The sequence below is a fragment of the Labeo rohita genome, chromosome 3, assembly GCF_022985175.1.
Source record: "Labeo rohita strain BAU-BD-2019 chromosome 3, IGBB_LRoh.1.0, whole genome shotgun sequence".
Taxonomy (NCBI): domain Eukaryota; kingdom Metazoa; phylum Chordata; class Actinopteri; order Cypriniformes; family Cyprinidae; genus Labeo; species Labeo rohita.
Genome location: NC_066871.1, coordinates 24,262,237 through 24,284,577, shown reverse-complemented (window position 1 = coordinate 24,284,577; position 22,341 = coordinate 24,262,237). Strand labels below are relative to the sequence as shown.

The following is a 22,341-nucleotide window of genomic DNA, read 5'->3' as shown; positions in this document are numbered from 1 at the left end:
TGAGGCACCCTTAAATCTCCTAAGTTTTAAAATTGCAATAAAATTCTCCTCTGGACTTGCCTGAAACTTTATAAACCGCCACTGAGTTTACACGGTTGTGATAAGTTTATAGCTCTATAATTATAGTTATATTATACTTTATGCATCCCTTTATTTTCCCATGCAATTAAGCATTTATTTATAAGACAAAACATCTTTGACTGCCTCTTTAAAAGGGGCAATTACTGGATAATTTCATGGTGTACTTACGTGTACCACAGGCTGAGGCTTTGTGTTTATCACTCTTTTTCAGGCAGGCTGGAAGTCGTTGAGTAGCATGTTTATGTAAATCTGCTCGTGTTTATGGCTTTGTGTGGTTCCGTTTAAGTGAGAGATGGGATAGTTTGCAAATCAAGTGGCAGGACCTGACTCTCCAAACGTGCCTTTAATTCAGTCCCAGCCATCCTCAGTCATCTGTGATAGGTCACGCATGAGAGAGACGCTGGAGGGACAGAATCGAGGTGACTGAACGCGTACTGACAACACCGAGACAACGGAAATCCTTCCATCACTGCTTACAGGGCGTCTTGCAATCAAGGGACAGAACGAGGCTAATTGGCCCTCATAACCCAGTATTATCTCGGTAGTTACGGACGCCCACCGGCAGAACACGGCGCTAGCGCCATCTGTGCGCTTTATTTTCTCCTAGTGGCGACGAGGGGGTGAGAGGGAGGGAGGAGAGGGGAGTTTGAATCTATCCGCCCGCACAATCTATTCACCACCTCGGCTGGCAGAGGACGTGCGGTGCCTTCTCCGTTCATGGATTTTACGGCTCCACTCGGACGCACGGGACTCCGATGGCTGTTTGTCTCGCCGTGGGCTCTTAAAATCACCGGCTCACTCACTTCGATGGTGAGTTCTTTGGCGTAGCTAACGGCAGAGCGCGCGATGGCTGAGCCGCAGGCTTCCGAATCCGTGGCGGGACCCTTGTACGAGCTTGTCTCCGAGGCGACCACTCCGACCCGGGACGCGGCGGAGGCGGTAGCCGCGGCGGCGGCGGCGCTGAGCATCAGCGATCCCTACCAGACATACCTGGACGTGTCGGCGGCTGGACACCGGGTGTACGGGGCCGAGGGGGTGTACTCTAACGGACGGTACAGGGAGCACAGCAGCCCGCGGATCGGTACCCGGAACCGCGACAGCTCTGCAGAGAGGTGCACCGGCACCGGGCATCCACCTTGCGGTATTATGAAGGTGAGTGAGTGTCATCACTTTGTTCTTGACTGAGGACTTTCAGAGCTCTGCAGCGATGCAAATGCCCATGCAACCGTCCGCTGCTCAGCAAACACATGATGTAGCATTACTCCACTGTTTCTGTAGTATGTTTGGTGTGTCCTCTCCTGTTTTGGACAGTCGTGACACGTTGGCTCAAAACCAAGTGAGACGTAGAACATTTTGGAACATCTCATGTACATCTTATTCCCAGTAAGATCTCGACCAACATCATTAGTATTATTATTTTAGAGCCAGTACTAATTTTATGCGCAATAAATAATTATTAGGCAGCAGATAGTAAAACATAATATACATTATGACTATTTCAGTTAGCTTAAAATATTTAATTATTAATTTTAATTTTGAGTTAAAGTTATATATACTTAAAAAAGTTAAATGAATAAAGTTCTGAAGTTTTTCACAATGAATTTCTATTTTTATTTTGTACTGTTAAACAAACATTTAACTAAGCTACTTTACTTTTGAGTATGGTTGTTTCCTGTTGAGCAAAGAGTGGTTTAACAATTAACACTCTTATATTTTAAGGCAACGCTTAGGTAGATCCAATATTAATGAAACGATAATTTATAAATGCGGTAAATAATAAGTATAAAAACATAATTATATATATATATACATATATTCTAAAAAGCATACGTTTCCATACAAATCACATTAATATAAATTACATATGTAAGGAATAGTTGATGACGTGGCGTTAAATTATTAGAATAATAATAATTAAAATAATACACACCCGAGGTGGTGATGCGGCCACAACAATGCAGATGTGCATTATTTTCTAATAATTTGACTGACCGGAGTCAATTATTCCTGATATACTATGGTTACCTCACCTCAAGATGTTTTTCATATGTTGTATTTCAAGATGTTCGTCAAGTTTTTGTCCTTCAAAACAAAAACCCTCTTGTGAGTAGGATTAATTTCTTAGGGGCCATTCAAATGTTGCGTCTTTTGTGTGCTCACATTTGTTATTTCAGATGTAGACGCACGGTATGCGCACTCATAATGGAAGGCGCGTGACTAATTCCAAAATGTCAATTTAGACTTAGCAACGAGGCCTTGAGCAGCAGATCATCGGCGAAATCGTTTGGCGAAGTGATATGAACATGTGGTCAAGACCTGCCTGGAACTACTTCTGCTGTGCGTTTCCCTGAAAATAATTGCACACTTTAGAACGTTCGTCAGGCAATCAGACAGCATTTAAACAGCCCCATAGCATAAATTTATATAAAATAACATTGTACGAATTTATATCAGTTAGTGGCTGATGTAAATGTAGAATTAGTGTGTAGACAGGCATCTCGCCAGTTTTGTGGACACGGTCATTTAGATTAGAATTGCAACATTCTATTTGAAGACAGGGGTGCAAATGTACATCACTGTAACTGTTTGATCCACGTCCTGGTCACAGTCCTGGATGATAGTGTGTTTTATTATTTTACTGATGTCTGTTAAGGCACTCAGAAATATTTACATGACAGCTGTATAGCATAGGGGTGACAGTGCAGTGCACTTAAGCTAAACCTTAAGCACATCAGCGGCTGGAAGGACAGCTGTCAAGTGGTGTTTTAAGTGGAAAATGTATTTATTTTAGTATACAGAGAGGCTGAACTGCACAATTGGTTAAATGTTAATGGATGTCAGTACAAACCAAAGGCTTTGGGTCAGTAAATCTATACGATTGATCAGTTGACATTTGGCAACAGAGTCCACAATAGATGATGAAGTGGTCGAGTTGTCAAAGCACAACCCTGTTAGGAATCACGGCACTTTGACTAATTACTTAGTCCTGTCAAGCAAAAGATTGTTCTCAGGTCAATGGAGACATAGAAGAAAAAGAAAAAAAGACTAAGACAGTTTGAGGACAGCTCAAGATGCTAAAAATGACGTCACCTCATAACGTTTTAAAGCAGGGGCTGTTTTCCTCTGTGTCGTTGTGGGTCAGGGCTGCTGTCTGAGATGAACCAGGAGCGTCAAAATTGTCATTGGGTTGATTCACTTTGCTTAGCAACTGACACAAAACAGCATGCTAGTCTCCCATTCCCTTGCTTTATTGAATTCCTATGTGACTGTGTGGGTGTCTTGGCACCCACAAGAGGACCAGTATGACAGAGAAACGAGCGAAACGTTCGACGTGCCGACATCTGAGCACTCAAAGTAGACTTGGTGTGTATTTGTGGTGCTTGTGTAGAAGATTTAGCAGACTGGAAGTAAACAAGCATTCAGTATTTACTCAGGAAGCCCGTTAAAGAGAATCTAAGCGTCTTTATATAGGGAATCAACTTTCGTATACTTGCATCTCCATTATCCAGTTGTTAGAAATCGACTAACTGTCTAAGCGCCACAGGGCTTGTTTTGACTGTTGTTTTGCTCGGGAGTATCATGCGATTCTCTCTTTGTCAGACCTGTTTGGTCCCTCGTTTGGAGATTATTTTTCATATACGATTATAGGTTGCAGAGAGTGCTTCCAGGTGTCATGAAATACGCTTTCGTGTAGCATGCCATCTGTTATTGAGATGGTAAAAAGTGACCGTCTAGCAGCAACAACGTCCTCAGCTAAAACTCTGTTAGTTAAACTTGCTACAACAGATCTTCCAGTCAAACAGCCCAGGGCCAAAGCAATCCAGAGCCCAGAATCTGTCTTGCTTTTCAGCTGTCCTTCTCCTCACCTATGCTCTGAGTCTGCCCTTCTTGTCTTTTTAAGCCCAAGGCTTTTGCTTTGATCTAACTAGTATGATAGGATTAGGCTTCTTTAACCTTTGAGGGCAGTTATCCTGACTAAAGGCCTGTTCACACCAATAACTATAATAGCATTCACGCCAACACGCTATATTGTTCTGTTGTCCGCTCTGCCACTTCAAATGCTTAAAGTCATTTAAATTCTGATTTGCTATATGTGTAGACAAACATAAATGGCAGAAGTTTGTCAACTGGTAGAGATTTTGAACTATTGTCTCACATGATGTTGCTTTGCTACATGGTCATGAAAACTTTGTATTGTGTATTGTTTACACACTTTTTAAGCAAAACAAGTAATTTTAAATCATTAAAATGCAATCAGCAGTGAAAGAGAACTCATTCCAATATATGTGCATGCTGTCTGAAAGACTATCGGAGAGGCACGCACACATAAAGACGGTGCTCATAGAGTATTGAAGTTATTTTTGCCACCTCATAAGCCTTGAACGGTTAAATACACACGTGTCAGAATGGCCGTCTTTGCAAGTATTCCCGTAAATGCAGTAATTTAGGTCTTAAGTAAAAGCAAACAGCTGAGAAAGAAAACACGTGTTTAACAGTATATTGGATCTGGGCAGCTCTTAAAGTGACAGCAGTCTGATATTCCTGCTGTCTGTCATTCATGTTAATCAAACAACAAAAGAGAGAAAATCTTTCACTGCTTTTGACTAAATCACTTTTGTATCTTTAATAAGAAGAAATATATATTTAATTTACAAAGTAAGGAATATGGAGTGTATTTATGTTTGATTACTAAATTTGATTATATTTGTATTATATATATTTGATCATACAATGTATGTCGCATTTCTTATTTACTGTAGTTTTTTTGTCCTAATGCTTGTAAATAGTATCTTATGCTTATTTACTTGCTGACTGTTTACTTGTCTCCACCAGCCTTTTATTTATTTTTTATTTAGTCTAGTGTTAGTTTTTTGTGATCTTGCCACTGGTGACAAGTATTTTGAAATTTCTGTGGTATATCAAAAAGACCTTATTTAAAGCAAAAATAACTATATTGTTTTATATATATATATATATGTGTGTGTGTGTGTGTTTTCTTTACCAAGGAAGTGGCAAGATGAAAACCACTATTTTCAGTTTCAAACTTTCACATAGCATCTTTAGGTTATAATAACATAAAAAAATTCAAATCCACATTTTTATTTTCAAAGATTTATTATAAAAACTGATTACTTTTAACTCAAAATGCAATGACACATTTTTGTTGTTGTTGTTTTTTCAAAATGCAATAAATCATGCATATGCAATAAAATGAGTGCCTCATCTTCTTAAACTCCTCACATAAATGATTAGATTTCGATTTCTTCCCCACCGCAGAAACCACAGGTTCATCAGTGCCATCAAAATTATCTGTTTTTTTGTTGATCACAAAATACAAAGTAGATGAGGAAAACTAGGATGTCGGGTGTATTCACAGCGAACTTTGCAATGTGTGAAATGGTGAACTGTGATTGGTTTGGAAAGATAGGGAGAAAACATGACAGAATAACACGGCAGATATTGCATTTTGCATAAAATTAAAAATGGACTTTTCAGTGCCGACCAGATACAATACTGATTTTGGCAGGAACATTTATTGCATTTTGGAACCAAACTCACTTGATGTACGATTTTGGTTATATCGCCCAAGCCTAGGCTGTCCTATTCTCATTGAATTTGAACAATAATAAAAAAAATAAATGTATCGTTATCGTCCTTGTTGTGAACGGTACTCTTGAGGTTGATCAGGAAAGCAATAGATGCATCATCCTCCAAGAATAATGATTAACGGCTATAAATCTCTAAGGTGTTTGTCAGTCACAAATGTGTCATACTTCTATTAAATCACTGCTCAAAAACCTGCATTCATGACATTTCTGTTAGTAATCAATTCAACATCTTGCTTATGAGTTTATATCGCCACCCAGAGAATAGTGGTGGGTGATTTTTATCAATAGTACACAGGAAAGCAAGAAAGTAAAAGGGAGAGGGTTGCGTGCGAGTTGTTGCATGTTTGGTTGAGTGAACACAGGAGTGTTTAATCAAATCAGATGTTGTTAAACCGAGCAAATGTCATTGACAAATGGAAAAATATCTAGACTCGGTAGCAACGTGCACGCCTCTGCATATTAGGAAAGAATAGGTGAAGTCAGGCCACGGCGTACTAACAAACATGACATTTTCTGATTATGTTATTACAAATCACACACCTAGAGTTTATGTAATTGAGTTGGTGTCGAGGAGACATTAATTATGACATTGATAAGTGACTGGCTTATTGCTGTGTAACATCTTTAGGCTGTAGTTTATATTTGGACGTGTGCTACTTGTACATTCACTACTTATAGGTAGGAGATTCACAGATGAGTCTAATGTCTCATTTGTGTCTCATAGGCACCAAAAAGAACAAATTAAGGTTTTTGTTAATGTCTCATGTTTCCAGATTTTTGTCTTGAGGAAAAGATCCCTCATAATTGATCCTTCCCGAAGAACCCTCCCCTCCTCGTTACTGTTACTGTGCCCAAAAAGCGATGCCGCTCTCACGCCACACACCATGTTCTCACACAAAGAGGACACTCTTTCAAATGTTGTTATTTTCCACAATAAATACTGTTTTGTGGCTCTTTAATGTGTCGTGACAGGGCACTGAAGTGCCTCAGTTTAAGAGGCATGTGAACCGATCATCTCTTCCTCTTATTGCATGAAATAAACATGAATGAACTTCAGAAGGTATCTCGTTTAAACGCAGAAGACGTCAATAAACATTTTTCATGTTTAAGTCAATCAACTATAAACTACTGGTTTGTTTCTGGTCTGGTTTGTTTATTGGACAAAAATGACAGATTCGGGGTTTTGTGATTGGTCACATTGGTCAGATAATTAAAATGCAACACACTTGCCAAGATACAGATCATATCATGAATTCAAGCAATTCTCATCATATACTTCCAATATTTTATTTGTTTGTTTATTTATTACACATTTAATTTATGCATCATTTTGCATATGTATATATATATATATATATATATAATTTGGGTTAAATTTATTTTTATTTCTGGTTTAGTTATTAGGGTTTTTACTAACGATTATTTTGGTAATCGAGTAATCTGATGATTATTCTCACGATTAATCGAGTAATCCGACAATTATAATTATTTTGTTTAAGGTAATAAAAATAAACCTAAGCAAAAAATAGCCTTTAAAATGACTTAAAATACATATATAGCAATAAAGCAGTAATAATTAGTTCAGTTACCAAGTGTTTTCTCTCATTTCAGCTTTATTTCAATTAACAAAAATGTTGTTATTGTTTTAGTTAATGATAATAACTCGGGTGTGCTTGGTATAATTATGCTTTCACTCGTTTGTGTTTTTCCATTTACACTTTTGACAAAATTCCAGTTCTGAGAATAAATGCACTGCTGGTATAAACAGTCCACTCAAGTCCATGCTGCATCATTGATTTTCTTCAGTGTGGTAATGGATTTTGGCCATAGACAGCTCTCCTTTTGGTCTCATCTGGGGAGAAAGCCTCAGGTCGGCAGTCTGGAGGTTTGGAGATTAGAATGGCTGGAGGAATATGCGTGTTGGAGAAACGGCCCTCCGCTGAACCTGATGCGAGTTTGCTGAGGTGGTCTGCAGGGCCACGCCGCGTGTGATAATCCTGCCTCATGCAGGCTTCCCGTAAGCTAATTTGTGCGGAGCACCACCCCGTCCGCTTTGCACATAATGGGGTTTGACTTTAGCATTGTTACGCTGTCTCTGTTCATGTTCATTGCAGGTAAAGAGTCCGTATGAAAGTGACATTCAGAAGACGCACGTATAGATGCCGAATAAGAGTATGCTGGGAATCTGGGTCACTGGTCTCTGGAGTTCACACATACGCTTTAGTGGAGACATCAAATCCACTCAGGCTTTCTGCGAAGCTTCATCTAGTCGTGGATTTCCATGATCAAACATATCTGATATTTGAGGAATCTCTATATTGGTCTTGATATCATACAGGAAAGGAAACAGTATGTGTGACTTATTGGTTGCTCACAATTACATTTTGCTGTCACCAGCACCCCAAAAGTTGCCGGAGGGACTTGTTCACTTATCAGTATTACATAACACATGAACCTTAGACAGCTGCAGAGTCCTGTCAGTGTATATATGTGTATAATTGGGTGTGGGTATGAGTATGAATGTGTATCTGGTATTCCCTAAATTATGAGGACCAAATGACACAAGTATAGTAATACCAGTACATTTTGACCATTTTTTAGGTCCCCATGAGGAAACAAGCTTATAAGTCATATAGAGTTAAGTGTTATGAAAATCTAAAATAGCAGTTATTTTTGTGTAAGGGGATAGAGAATAGAGATTGTGCAGTAGAAAAACCGTTCAAATGTTGTGCGTCAACTATCCAGATACTGTTTAATATTCCGTTCTCACATGTTTATCTTTTATGCATCATCAGCACATCATTTTTTTTTTTTTTTGAGAAAAGAGAGAGAGAGAGAGAGAGAGAGAGAGAGAGAAAGAGACAGACAGACAAAGTGCATCTGTGAGTCTGTTGTTCATGGTGTGAAATCTGGGCATGCTTTCTCTCCTCTTCCCAGAAATGACCTCATGTGTACCAGATTGTGGCTGGGACCCTTGTTTCTTTCTCTCCTTCTCCTCTCACCTCCCCCCACGGAGTGTGTTTCCCCCACATCCCCCTCGCAGGAAGTGGCTCTGTCATCCAAAAGCTATACGTTCAGTCTAGTATCGCAGAAGCCAGTGAGGCTGTGATGAAACTGGATACTCATCTAGCTGCAGCAAGAGCGTGAGACAGCGTTCCAATGACACTGTTTTTCTCACTGATAATGCGTTTGCATCTGGTGTGTGTTAGATGTTGTTCTGGAGCACCACGCCAAAACAAAGCCGCTTCCCAGCTGACAAAACCAGACTTAAATCAGCCTAAAGTGGCTTTGGTGGTCTAGCTAGTCTCATAGACTTCTGAAACCATCAAACCTGACCAACGTAACCACTATAGGCTGATTTAAGCTATTTTTCCTTTTTAGCAGTGTTGGCTACATATTTGCACTGAAGTATGTATTTCTTTTATAAAGCAACAGACTCGTTGGTTGCATACTATTTTCATTTGCGTTAGGGTGGGAATCTTTTGGTATCATGATATGATTCAAATCGATTCTTGGGGTCATGATTCAATTAAAAATCGATTCACGATTTTCCAAATTTTAATCACGATTCACAATTTTTCATACATTTTTTGTGCACACTGAATGCACCAGTATTTTAAAACAAAAGCACACCAGTCTATGGTGTCGGTAGTCCTGACTCAAGAAATAGGTGTTTCCTATCAACTATTAACTGTTAAATAAATCTAAAATACTTTACACTTCCCATTAGGGATGTGTCTGAATGCAATTACACTGTGTTCAGGAAAGAAATTACATGTACAACGAAACCTCAAAATATGAGATGGGAGGAAAAAATATATTTCAATGCTTCCTCTCACAATTATATCCTTGGGTAATTATACTGCACACAAATTGCAGGCATCAGAAAGCCGTTATTAATGTGCGGAGCACTGAAACCACTTTTAAATGCGCGTTTGTGTTTTACTTTAATTTCGAGATTTGCGATCACACAGAGCCACAGTAGGCCTACTTACCACATATTTTGTAAGATTAGATGTTTGACAGTGATGCTCAGGATCTGCAAATCGTTCGCCACCGTCCTATCAGTCATCTCTCCAGTCCTTACTCTGTTTATGTGGTAAGTGAAAAATATATATTTTGTTCCGACAACATCATGGTATTATTACTATTATTATATTAACTAGAAAATCGACTTTTATTCATCTTCAGGGCACAAATTAAGATATTTTTGATAAAATTCGAGAGCTTTCTGACCCTGCATAGACAGCAGCGCAACTGACACGTTTAAGTTTAGTTTAGATTAGTTTATTTGTTTACATCAATAAACATAACTGTAAATGTGCCAGAATTAGCCAAAAAGGCTATTTTTCTGTAGACCCTTGACCGAATGTTAAAAAGTTCAAGATCCAGAAAGGTGGTAAAGACAGTTAAAATAGTCCATGTGACATCAGTGGTTTAACCAGAGGTTGGGCCTTGAACGTGTCGGTTGTGTTGCTGTCTATGCAGGGTCAAAAAGCTCTCGGATTTCATCAAAAATATCGTAATTTGTGTTCTGAAGATGAACGAAGGTCTTACTGGTTCGGCACGACATGAGGGTGCAAGTGAATTTAGGCGTCACACTATTATGTACAGTAGTAAGAGAAATGCATGCATTATAGTGTACAATTCAATTCAGCCTTTTGATTTAAGACATTCTTCTACTCTTGTGTACGAATATGGATAGCAGGCAGCCATGGTTTTGAATTTAGTTAAGGTGGACTTGAAGTTCTTGTAGAGTCATTTAGCCCCATTTGAAGCTGCTCAGGAGGTTCATTTAACAGCGTGAGCACACAGAGCTATTTTACACCCCGTCCTGCATGCTTTCTTTCTGTTCTCGTTTGTGTTTCCGTCTTTGTTTGTTAGGAAGGCAGGTAGATGAGATATCTGCTCTCTCCGGTGTAAACTCATACCGATCATTGTGCGCTTATTTCACGCATACACGGCTGAAAGGTAATTCAAGGAAGCTGTTTTTTCCCTCTTTCCAAGCCTCTTTTTTGCCTGCCCCTCCTGGCAGCAGGTAAGGCAGTTGGCTGCAGGCCCAGTTTGTGGCACTTTTTCATCGACTCTGATCCTCTGTGTGAAGCCCAGTATATCACATGCTACAAATTACCACAGTGACTTCACTGAAAAGACTGGGACTGTTTACATCTATTGTAAGTCTATCGGCTGACCACACATCTGTCATCTCCTCAACCGGCCGACTGGGCTCACGAAGACTGGGTTTCACATAGATGGAGACAGTGGAATTTCATCGCTGTTGGTTGACAAATGCATTTCAGTCATAAAGATTCAGGTCAGCTGGTATAGAGCAGTGCAGTAGATTCTCGAAAACAGATGAAACCGATTGGTTCAGCAAACTCTGGCTCTGGCGGTGTTTTAAGTGTAGCTATAGGGTTGTTTTTTCAATTAGAGAATCTCAGTATTGCACTTAGTGACTCAATAATCAATCTTATACATGCATACATAATTCTATCCGTCCATTAGGTTTTGAAAGTCAGTTGTCAGTAAATAGCTAGAGAACATGATGACAGACAGAGAGTCCCTAGAAAGGGAGCAGATTTATCCTCTTTCATTAAAGTCCCAGTTAATGTTCCGTCTGATTGGTTTGTTTACTTTGACTGCTTGTTGCATCTGCATTTTCTCTCATTTTGTCCCCGTCATTTTGTCACATGATGAAGTCTTGCCTGGATGAGGAGTGCATGGAGGAAGTTGGCTGGCTTTCAAAAAGAAAAAAAACAGGAAATGAGAGTAGTTATCAGCACATTGCAGGTCATGTTTCAGCACTGTATGTGTTTGCGGTTGTCACATGCATGGGAAATCAATGTATCTTTGCCTGTAGACTGCTTGTAGATCTGGTCTTCATTTACATCGTAAATAGTTCTTGAAAATCACATCGCTGCTTAGCAGCAACGTTAAAGCAACTCCAAAATTGATTTACTACCCCTCATGTTCTTGTTCAAGTTATATTAATATTTATAACTTTTATAAATGTTAAAAGAGGGATCTAGACTGTGATTTAAAACGGTTGCAATTACAATAAAAAATAGACATTTTCAACAATAATTTGTTGCTATTGATGATTTTGTCAAGCGGAGTTTGTTATGTATTGGTTTGATGCGTGTCAGTGTTTCCTTATCGTGTGAATACGTAGACCCACAACATCTGATTAGAAAAACTGCTTCTTTTTAAGAAGTCGGTCAGAAAGAAGCACAAAACAAACTCACTTGTGAATTCAGTGATCTGCTTAGAGCCATCTCTGAGTTCACAACTGACTCCCTTTCTAACCCATGTGAGTCATTTTTTGGTCATGTTAGTTTCAAAATGAATCATTGTGTTTGACAACTAAAGGATTTTGGCTTCTTAATATTTTATGTTTGAAGCCAAAAGGCTTTCTAGTCATTCTTTAAGCCTGAAGCCATGATTAAAGGCATAGTTCACCCAAAAATGGAAACTCTGTCATTTACTCACCCTCATGTTCTTGAAAGTCATATTACTGCAGAAAAATTAAAGCAGGGATCCAGATTATGAACAAAATTGTTGCAAAACTAAATAATTTGCGACAAAAATGTAACTTCTTTCTATCTGTGAACCTGTGAGATGGCATTAACAACCTGGTCTCATGACGAAAACGTACCTGTGGGAACTATTTCTAAATACATATCGTCATGTACGTTTCGTGACAAATTCGATGTGAAATGTCCTTTGAGTGGCGCTAAAAGAGTGTACGTTTTTTTCCTGGAACAGATGAGCGTACATATGGTACATTTTATGTGACGTTGCTTTTGTTTTTGTCAACGCAGTTCTGACTTGAAATGTCTGTTGAGTGGCGCTATAACTCTAATGCTCTGTGACGTTTTAAAATAATGTATCCATCTGCACTACACCTACAACTGAGGTCAAAAGTTTGCATCCCCCTTTCAGAATCATTAAAATGTTAATTATTTAAAATAAGAGGATCATACAAAGTGACAGTTATTGTTTATTTATTGACCTGAATGAGATATTTCATATAAAAGATGTTTACATATAGAGAAAATAATAGTTTATAAAATTTATAAATGTATAATTTATAAAAATGACCCTGTTCAAAAGTTTACATCCCCTTGATCCTTAATACTGTGTTGTTATCTGAATGATCCACAGCTGTGTTTTTTTGTTGTTGTTGTTTAGTGATAGTTGTTCATGAGTCCTGAACAGTTAAAATGTTCTTCAGAAAAATCTTTCAGGTCCCACAAATTCTTTGGTTTTCCAGCATTTTTGTGTATTTGAATCCTTTCCGACAAATAACTGTATGATTCTGAGATCCATAATTTCACAATAAAGACAACTGAGGGACTCCTATGCAACTATTACAGAAGGTTCAAATGCTCACTGATGCTTCAGAAGAAAAAACGATGCATAGAGGCGGGGGGTGAAAACTTTTGAAAACAATGAACATGTGTACATTTTTTTATTTTGCCTAAATATCATATTTAATCATTTAGTACAGAGGGTACAGAAGATACTTACTTGTTTGCCAGAAAACAAAACAAGTTAAATTTATTCTGATCTTTAAATTCAAAAAGTTTTCACCCCCCTGCTCTTAATGTATCGTCTTTCCTTCTGAAGCATCATTGAGCATTTGAACCTTCTGCAATAGTTGCATATGAGTCCATCAGTTGTCCTCAGTGTGGAAAAAAGATGGATCTCAACATCATACAGTCATTGTTGGAAAGGGTTCAAATACACAAAAATGCTGGAAAAACAAAGAATTTGTGGGACCTGCAGGCAGTTTAACTGTTTAGAACAAACAAGGGACTCAAGAACTATCACTAAGCAAAAAAACACAGCTGTGGATCATTCAGGTAACAGCACAGTATTAAGAATCAAGGGGATGTAAACTTTTGAACAAATCATTTTTATAAATTCAACTATTATTTTCTCTTGTGGACTACATGTTTTATGTTAAAAATCTTATTCAGGTCAGTGCTAAATGAACAATAACATGCATTTTGTATGATCCCTCTTATTTTGGTAAAATAATCAACATTTTTAAAGATTCTGAAAGTGGGATGCAAACTTTTGACCTTAACTGTAAGCCTACCCGATAATATGAACGAAAGCAAATGTGACATAAAAACCCAATCGCAAGCATGCCGTTATAGCTTGTTTTTCGATCTCTCATCTTTCAGCTCTTTCATCATGATTCCATGAGTACCATATTGGTACATATTTAGCATCTTGCGAAAAAGTTCCCACAGGTATGCTTTCGTCATGAGATCAGATAGGCCATTAATGTTAAGAGTACATGCCAGTGTTTTCCTCATTCGAACAAATGATTCAGACTCCTTGAGTCAGTGAACTGCTGAGGTTTTACTGAGGTCACGTCAGTCACTTCTTAGCAGGTCAGTCAGAAAGATTCACCAAACAGACTCAAACTTGCTCATGTCTGATTCAAAGTGAATCACTGGCAACTCTATGCATTTGGCTCCTTAATATTTCATGTTCAGAGCCAATTACGCTCTAGTCATTTTTAAGGGATAGTTCACCCCAAAATGAAAACTCATCATTTGCTTGTTCCAAACCCATATGACTGTGTTCTCAGAAACAAAGAAGAATTTAGATCCATGCAAGTCTTGACTTGCATGGATCTGTAGTTATTTACCCTTAGTTGATGACCCAACATGCATACACAAACAGCACATGTGGCTGATCAGTAAGATCAGTAAGCTACAGGGTAAGTTTATCTTTGCTGTGCTAGATTCTTGGCTCCGCATCCTAAAGACACTTGTTCCCACAGGGTAGAGTAAAGAACAGCAGGAACACTCAAACACTCTTTAAAAGTCCCAAAGACACAATCTTGTCTGTACGCCAACCCTCTCAGCCAGGCGTCTGGCTCTGATTCAGACTGAGCAGCGAGTGAATGAGGTTGTGATGGGCAAACTGATCTCAGAACAGACCTGCAGATGGTTTTTAATGTGAGTGTCATGACTAAGGTTGGGTCAGGAATGGTCAATCGCAGTCTACCAACTTGATAACCTCAACGTGAATTCGCAGTTTATGTACAGTTGGCACTGCGCTGTAGAAAGCACTGCATGTTCCCATGTTTGTAATAAGGTATGTGCCTGTGTGCCTGATACACTCCAGTAGACATAAAGACTTTTTATGTTTTATTACGCATGGTTTTATTAGTAATAAATTTGCCCTGTCCTGCCTGTGTTTGCAGGCTGTGTGACGATCACATTAGACTTGGTTGCTCCGCTGTTATATAAATGTTTCCCGAAACGGTCCAGTCTAGTTTTGCTCTGTTTTTTTGAACTAAAAAAAGACATCCGCCTGAGCTGTAAACAACTAATGAGATTAAAAAAAAACACCTGAAGGTGGTTCAAACTTCAAAACACCCCCAAACAAGGCAGCATGCAACCAAGAGATGAGCAAAAACACATAGCAGGAGCATGAAAATATTTTTCAAAACGTTTTATGAGAAAAAAACTTCTGTAAGATTAACAGCGCAACATATTTATAAGTGGTTTCTGAAAGATAATGTGACACTGAAGACTGGAGTAATGATGCTGAAAATTCAACGTTGACATCACAGGAATGTATTATGTTATAAAATACATCGAAAAGTATGAAAATGTCACAATATTACTGTATACTGTATATATATATAATCTGTCTCTCTCTCTCAGTTGGATACTATAATTGTGAACTGACGCCTACTAGCAACCAACAACGCCAAGACTCGATGGCCACCAATGTGCTAGATCGCTACAAAAAATCTTGCTAAATAATGCCTTTAACACCTTATAAAGCCTGTCAGCTTTCTCTTCGGTTGTTTGCTTTACAGTGCAAGAGTTGTAAATGAGTCTTTGGTATTATAATGGCCTGTAGATAAGCATGGTGCTTAGCTGCCATAGCCGAGCCAACTCTATCCCCGCTTTCTCTCTACTCAAGGTGCCAGTACTGCTGGTACACAGATGGCTTCGATACGATGGCAACTAGTGCCATGAAAGTGGAGGAGGCGTATACGGTGTGTGTTTGTGTGCACGCGCACATGCTGTGTGCGTGTGGACACATTGTGTGTAGGATTTGGTCATGTGCAAATGGAAATAGCATCCTTGTTTTTGGCTGTCATGTTGATTCAATCTGTTGCTTAAGGTTTTTGCTGAGATCCTGTGCTGTGAGCCTTGTGTGTGTGTGTTTCTCTCCAGCAGTGCAGTGAAATTATTCCATATAGGTTTGGAATCTGGAGTTACACTATGCCAGTACTGCTCTTAAAACAGTTTCTAAAAATTCTCTGAGAGACTCTTCACAGTCCACTACCTGAGGGGCAGGATACTGTAAGCAGATCAGCCGCAGGTTTCTGGAACATTCCTTATGCTGACAGTGCAGAGCCCTTTGCTGCCGGTTGGCTTTTGGTGCTGTTTGTAGTTAAATTATTCAGATTACAGCCCACATGCAGTTGTTTTAGAATATTTTCTATTAATGCTAAATCATGCTAATGTCTATGAAGTCATTTTGTTTTAGTTTGATGTAAAAATGCACAGGTTTTAAAATTCTGGCCCATATGGATAAATGTGCAATATTGAAATTTATACAACAGTTGTTTTTGGTCCTTGAATCTGATTGGCTGAGAGTGGTGCAATATTCTAGTGATAACAGAACCCCGACCATTTCACAGTTTGTATCACTACGTTTGTGGTATTTCTCACAGTAAGTGTCAGGGCAGGTGCCCAAATTCACTACAATTTTATACATAATACAGTTTTCATCACGGAATGTAGTTTTAAGAGTTTTTAAGTGAGAATATACTTGTTTAGACTTCAAAAGGAAGGGCTCCGAGCCTGGGAATGGCCCGAACCCAGAGAAGCCCCCAAAAAGCTATAGAGTGAAGGACAGCCACCGGATTGAAGACCCCCCCCAAATAGGTGCTAGGATCTGGCGGGGGCTGGCGATCGAGAAGTCGCCTGGTTGGCAGGCCGGAGGAGCCTACATGCTTCCGTTTTGAGGCTACGGATGGGTATGCACTACCGGCCGCTGATTTTGGAATGCATGGTTTGGGGCGGCAAGTCACGAGGACTCTAGAGACATCTGATGGGAGATCAAGACTCGTGGCATCGGATGGATGAGCCTCGCTTGCGGGCAGCAAGTACGGAGGCTTGACCGGGAGGGCTCTCGCCAGTCGGGGAGGGAGAAAGGAAAACCCGCCTGGGAGGGCTCTTGCAGCAACTGATGGGAGAGCAAGACTCCGGCGTTGCACCAGGCAGGGGAAAGAGACGTGGAGTTTGGCCCGCCATTTTGAGGCGGAGCTGTGAATGGCGGACAGTGTGGCCGAGCACTCCCTTAGGCTGTGAGCTCCGAGTTGGACATGGCACGCGGTGGAGCTGAGTCTGGTAGCCGGTGTGGCCAAGCGCTTGCTTGGGATGTGAGCTCCGAGCTAAAAGAGACTGGCGGCGTGGCTGAGATTGGCGGAGGAAGCAGCCAATTGCTCGCTTGGGCTGCAGGCCCCGGCATTGCTGGAGGACGAGCCGTGGTGGAGGCCTGAGCTGTGGCTCGTTTTCTGTCAGTCTTAGTACACGATTACTAATTACAGAAGAGTCAAGTTTTAAATAGGAAAAATTTAACTCTATTTAACTCTTTGGTCATTTTTGTGCAAAATGCTAACGGTCTAATCTGATTCAATGATCTGTGCTATTCTATGATAAAACTGCTACTGCCAGGCCCAGAGATTGGATGAATGGATTCAAAAAACGGTAAAACTCAACTGTTTAACTCTAGGGGGAGTTGGAAAATGAGCCTATTTTCAAAAAAAAAATGAAGTGTTCCTTTAAATTCAACTAAACTCCCAGAACCACTGGCCACATAGAAAGGTGGAGGATGAGGAAGCACTGATAATTACCATTCCATTAGTGCTTTTATTTCAATTTGTAAAACATACTGACCTCAGTGACACATCCTGCCACTGAGAGATTCAGCGCGTGCTGTCAACGTCATGCATCAGTGTCTGTCTCTCTCTCTCTTTCTGTCGCAGTGTAATGTTAATAAGCGTAGGCGATTCTTTAGACCTACAGTATTTAGAGTTTGGAAATTTGAATAGGTTTTTCAGTCTTTAGACAGTATATATCTTTATCCTTCAGATACAAAAGCCTCTAAATCCATCTGACGTATTTCTTTAAAATGAGCATTACTTTCTGGCTGCTTTGTATAGGTTTCTATGTAAGTACTGGTACTTCTGATTGGGCTGAGGCTGGAATTTAGCGAGTTTGAAGTAAAAGTACTTGATGGACGGATATGTGTCAGGAGCGTTCACTCAGTATCATTATCTCATTTTTGACTGAGATGGCTTTTAGCTGGTTTTGCATCTGAACTCTTAATTTATCTTATTATATAATTGCCCTGAAGTATTTTAAAAATGGGATTGTTGCTAAATTAATTAAAAATTTAAAAGGCAGGATGTTAAATACATTAAAAAAGGGAATGTTTTTGCAGTTTTTCAAAAAAGTAAAAATAATATTTAATAGTTTTATTTATTTGCAACAATGTAATTTTTAGTTTAGTTTTTATTCGTTGTAATGCCTAAAAACAGCATCCATTTTGAGGTATTATTAAAATAATAGTGGAATTCACACGTTCACACGTCAACTATAATTTCTGTGACTCTGAAACATTTGTTTTAACACTCTCATATGGATAAGGATTGTCAAATTGCATTCTTTAGATAATGCAATGGATGAAAAAAGAAGGCATTTTAGAATCATCACAATATTACCAATGTTGTTAATTTGTGTGTTGACAAAATCATTGTCAGTCCTACTGTATGTCTTTCATCTTTACCCCTCCTCTGCGAACATCTGTGTTTAACTCAGTTGTCAGCACCAAAATCTGTGATCGCCTCAGCCACATTAAAAATCAGTGATTGTGTAATGTATTTTTCCATGTTTCTGAGAAAAGTTTGGAACATCGACTGTAGCAACATACAGTTGAAACACATGTCATAGGTTGCAAAATGTTGCACAGATTGAGTGAGTTGTGTGCGGTGGGCCTGGAACAAGGTTTCACTATATTTTGATTAGAAATGTAAAAAAAAAACACATTTTGTTTGCAAATCCATGTCCTGGTTTTCACTTGATCCAGTACCACGTTCAGTCCTGTTAACATACATTGTGACTGAAAGGCTGAAACAGTGTTGCCAGATTGGAAATGTCCAAGTATCGTACCAGAAGCTTAAAATTATCGTATTTGAAGGAAAGTTCACGAGTCAAACGTACAGAATACAGCTATTTATCTATACCGACAACTTTTTGGCACAACCTGCAAGTTACCACAATAGATAAATAACTAGCCTGTCTTAGTGGGATGGTCAAAACTCCACCTCTCAGTCGCTGTCATCGGAAGCCTGCTTGTTGCCAGATGTTGAGGCCTTTTGCGGTACAGATTTGATGCCGTCATGGACCGCAACATAGTGCTCGTTGGCTTAAAAGCAGGGCACTGTAGATGTAGGATTAGTCTTACATAGCCAGACTTTTAGATTGACGGCAGAAGGTCTGGGAAGTTTGGCTGCATTAAATGGCCAAGGCCCGCCCAAAAGGCCATGACTGACAGGTACAGCAACCAATCACCTTTCGTTTTGTGCTGCGTCATGTTTAGGGGCGTGGAAAGTCACCAAAATAACAGACCAGTGTGCAAAACTATATTTTAAAGATATATCTTGCGAAATTTTTCACATACTTTTGAAAATCCAGCGTTTAGTTAAACCTGATAAGCGCTCGTTGTCAGTTGTAAACATGACGGCTTTTTTCTTTTGTAAGGGGGTTTGGCGTCACAGCATTTTTGTTTCCACACGTTAAAGAACGTCCAATTAGTATCGAAGCTTTATGATTACAATGAGCATCATTTGAAGTGTGACATAATTCTAAAATTATCATACATTATGAGATTTCTTTTCATTATCGATTGTACAGAGGACAAAATTATCTTACAAATACGATAATTATCGTATACCTAGTTTTAACCTAGTTGCCTCTAGATACACTACAAAAGCTTGGGGTCAGTAACTTAAAAATAAATAAGTAAATAATTCTTAACTGTCACTTTGATCAATGTAATGCATCTTTGCTGAATAAAAATATTTATAATGTTACAAAAGATTTCTAGTTCAAACAAATTCAGTTCATTTGAATATTCTATTATTTAGATAATCCTTACATTTTTTTTAAAGATATCTATAATAATATTAAGCAACACAATGTTTTCCCAATCAGCACATTAGAATGATTTCTGAAGGACCATGTGACACTGAAGACTGGAGTAATGATGCTAAAAATCAGCTTTGCATCACAGGAATAAATTACATTTTTAAAATATAAAACAGTTGTTTTAAAATTGTAATAAGATTTCATGATTTAACTGCTTTTATTGTGGTTCTGATCAAATAAATGCTGCCTCTGTGATTTTTTGGAGCATTTGTAATTGGTCCAGTAGCCAGTGAAGCTGACTGGACAATTCACCTGTCACTCAAAATTTCCCATCCCACACAGAAGTAATATTTGAACCCATGACCAAATCATTTTGTAGGTTACAGACATTGTAGATAAAAGACAATGTTCTTTCAAAAGAGGAAAAAATGTAGCAAGAGGAAGTGCAGAGCACGACTGAATAGATTATTACAGCTGGTCTTTTCTGCCTTTCTTTCGTTTCTGAATAGCAGAGTTTGTTGTTGTTGTTGTTGTTTTTTTTTTTCCATTTGTTGCTTGAGTCACAACAGCCTCACCTCCCCTGCTCCCCGTCAGCCTTCTCAATGTGTGTGTGTGTGTGTGTGTGTGTGTGTGTGCAGGATGTTATCCTGAGGCATCTCAGCTGCATTCCAGCCTTTATCCCAGCATCTCTAGTATGTGTGTGTGTGTGTGTGTGTGTGTGTGTGTGTGTGTGAAAAGAGTGGAAAAGTTGAGAAGTTGAGGTATTGTTGATGAGGACGTTGACTGTAGGCGTTTGTGTGTGTGTGTTTATGTTTGTTTCAGAGATGTGTTTGTTATTGTGTGATCTCTCTGGGCTGAACAATGATTCAGATCCTTACGGAGATGCACACACACACACACACACACACACACACACACATTTGTGGGTGTTTGTAGATGATTCTCTCAGGCTGAAGCAGAAGGCTAAACAACAAAAGATCTATGAACCCCCTCTCCCCTTCTAAAATCAGTAGGGACTGTATATATTATAGGGACTGTATATATTATAACAGGAGAGAGAAAGAGATTGTGCACTGGGCATGTTTTATTTTGATAATTTCCTTGACCACAAACAGTGTCATACACAGGCATGCATGGAATCTGCACACGCAGTCAAAATGGCGTCATTCACAAATTTGTACACATATTGAGTCCATCATGGGTTCATTTATTTCATATTTCAGCCAGTTCAGTATCTGTAAGAGTTTAGTGCAACTGTGCAACACATTTACCATGTTTACCATGTTTTTCCAGAAACTGCAAGATTTCGATTGGTCATAAGAATTCAGACACACACAAAACAGTTGGACAGCTCTTAGAGAGTGAGCGAGTGAACATGCGAGATGAAGAACAGACAATTGGCAGGGCTTCACTAGATTCGCGCACACACACAATCGCATTTGTTATAAACTGGCTTTTGTTTTATCCCAACAAGCTGTATGTGAACTGGAAAATAAAAATGAATAATGGCGACCTGTAATCAGAATGTCCCCTTGCGCACACACATGGGCCGTGTGTTTAATCTTCTCCTTAGTTTGTATATGATGAATATTCACAAGTTTAGACAGATGTTGATTGTACGTGGAGGGAGGTGTGCTGACAGAGAGTGGAAAGGAAACGAGATGAGGAAACTGCGAGACGGAGAGAGTTGGAGAAATCAAAGGGAAAGGATATTAAATTAGAGGATACACATGATTAAATCAGATTCACGAGCCATTTATCAAACATTAGTGCATATACACACATTAAACACATTTACTGCAGACTGCAGTATACAAGATAAGAGTAGACTCTGGTTGACTGGGGCAAAATTGTACAGTTTTATTATCATTTTCCTTTCGGTGCCTTCCGGATGACAGCTATTTAGCACAGTTCAGAGGCTGCAGCTAAAATAGACGTTTAGGTGTTTTTACCATATGACGTTTTATACTACATTTAAAAGTTTGGAGTTTAAAGTCTCTAATGCTTTCAAAGCCTCATTTGTTTGATCAAAAATACAGTAAAACAGTAATGATATGAAATTTTAACATTTAAAAACTGTTTTCTATTTTTATATATTTTAAAGTGTAATTTATTTCTATGATGTCATTCGTCATTACTCCAGTCTTCAGTGTGACCTTCTTCAGAAATCATTCTATTATGCCAATTTGGTGCTCACAAGAAGTTGTTATTATTATAATTGTTGAAAACCAACATTAATTAATGGGCTTAACGGGTTCTTAATACGTTACCGGTGCCTCAACCAGGAACTGGTGAAGAACCGATTTTGTGTGTGTGTGTGTAGTGTATATAACCGCTTCATTTTGTAGCTCACTTATATACTACCTTTCAAAAGTTTTTGAACAGTAAGATCTGTAATGTTTTTTTTTTAAAGGAGTCTCACCAAGCCTGCATTTATTTGATCCAAAGTACAG

The 22,341-nt window shown here is 38.9% G+C and overlaps 1 protein-coding gene across 1 annotated transcript in view; it reads left to right on the top strand.

Moving 5' to 3' along the window:
* Positions 1-392: 392 nt before the first annotated feature.
* plcl5 (phospholipase C like 5) overlaps positions 393-22,341 on the top strand; it is an 85,244-nt gene continuing 63,295 nt past the window's right edge. Inside the window, exon 1 of the mRNA XM_051097807.1 lies at positions 393-1,233. Coding sequence (XP_050953764.1) covers positions 928-1,233 — 306 coding nt within the window. The 5' untranslated portion in view covers positions 393-927. The remainder of the gene's footprint in view (positions 1,234-22,341) is intronic.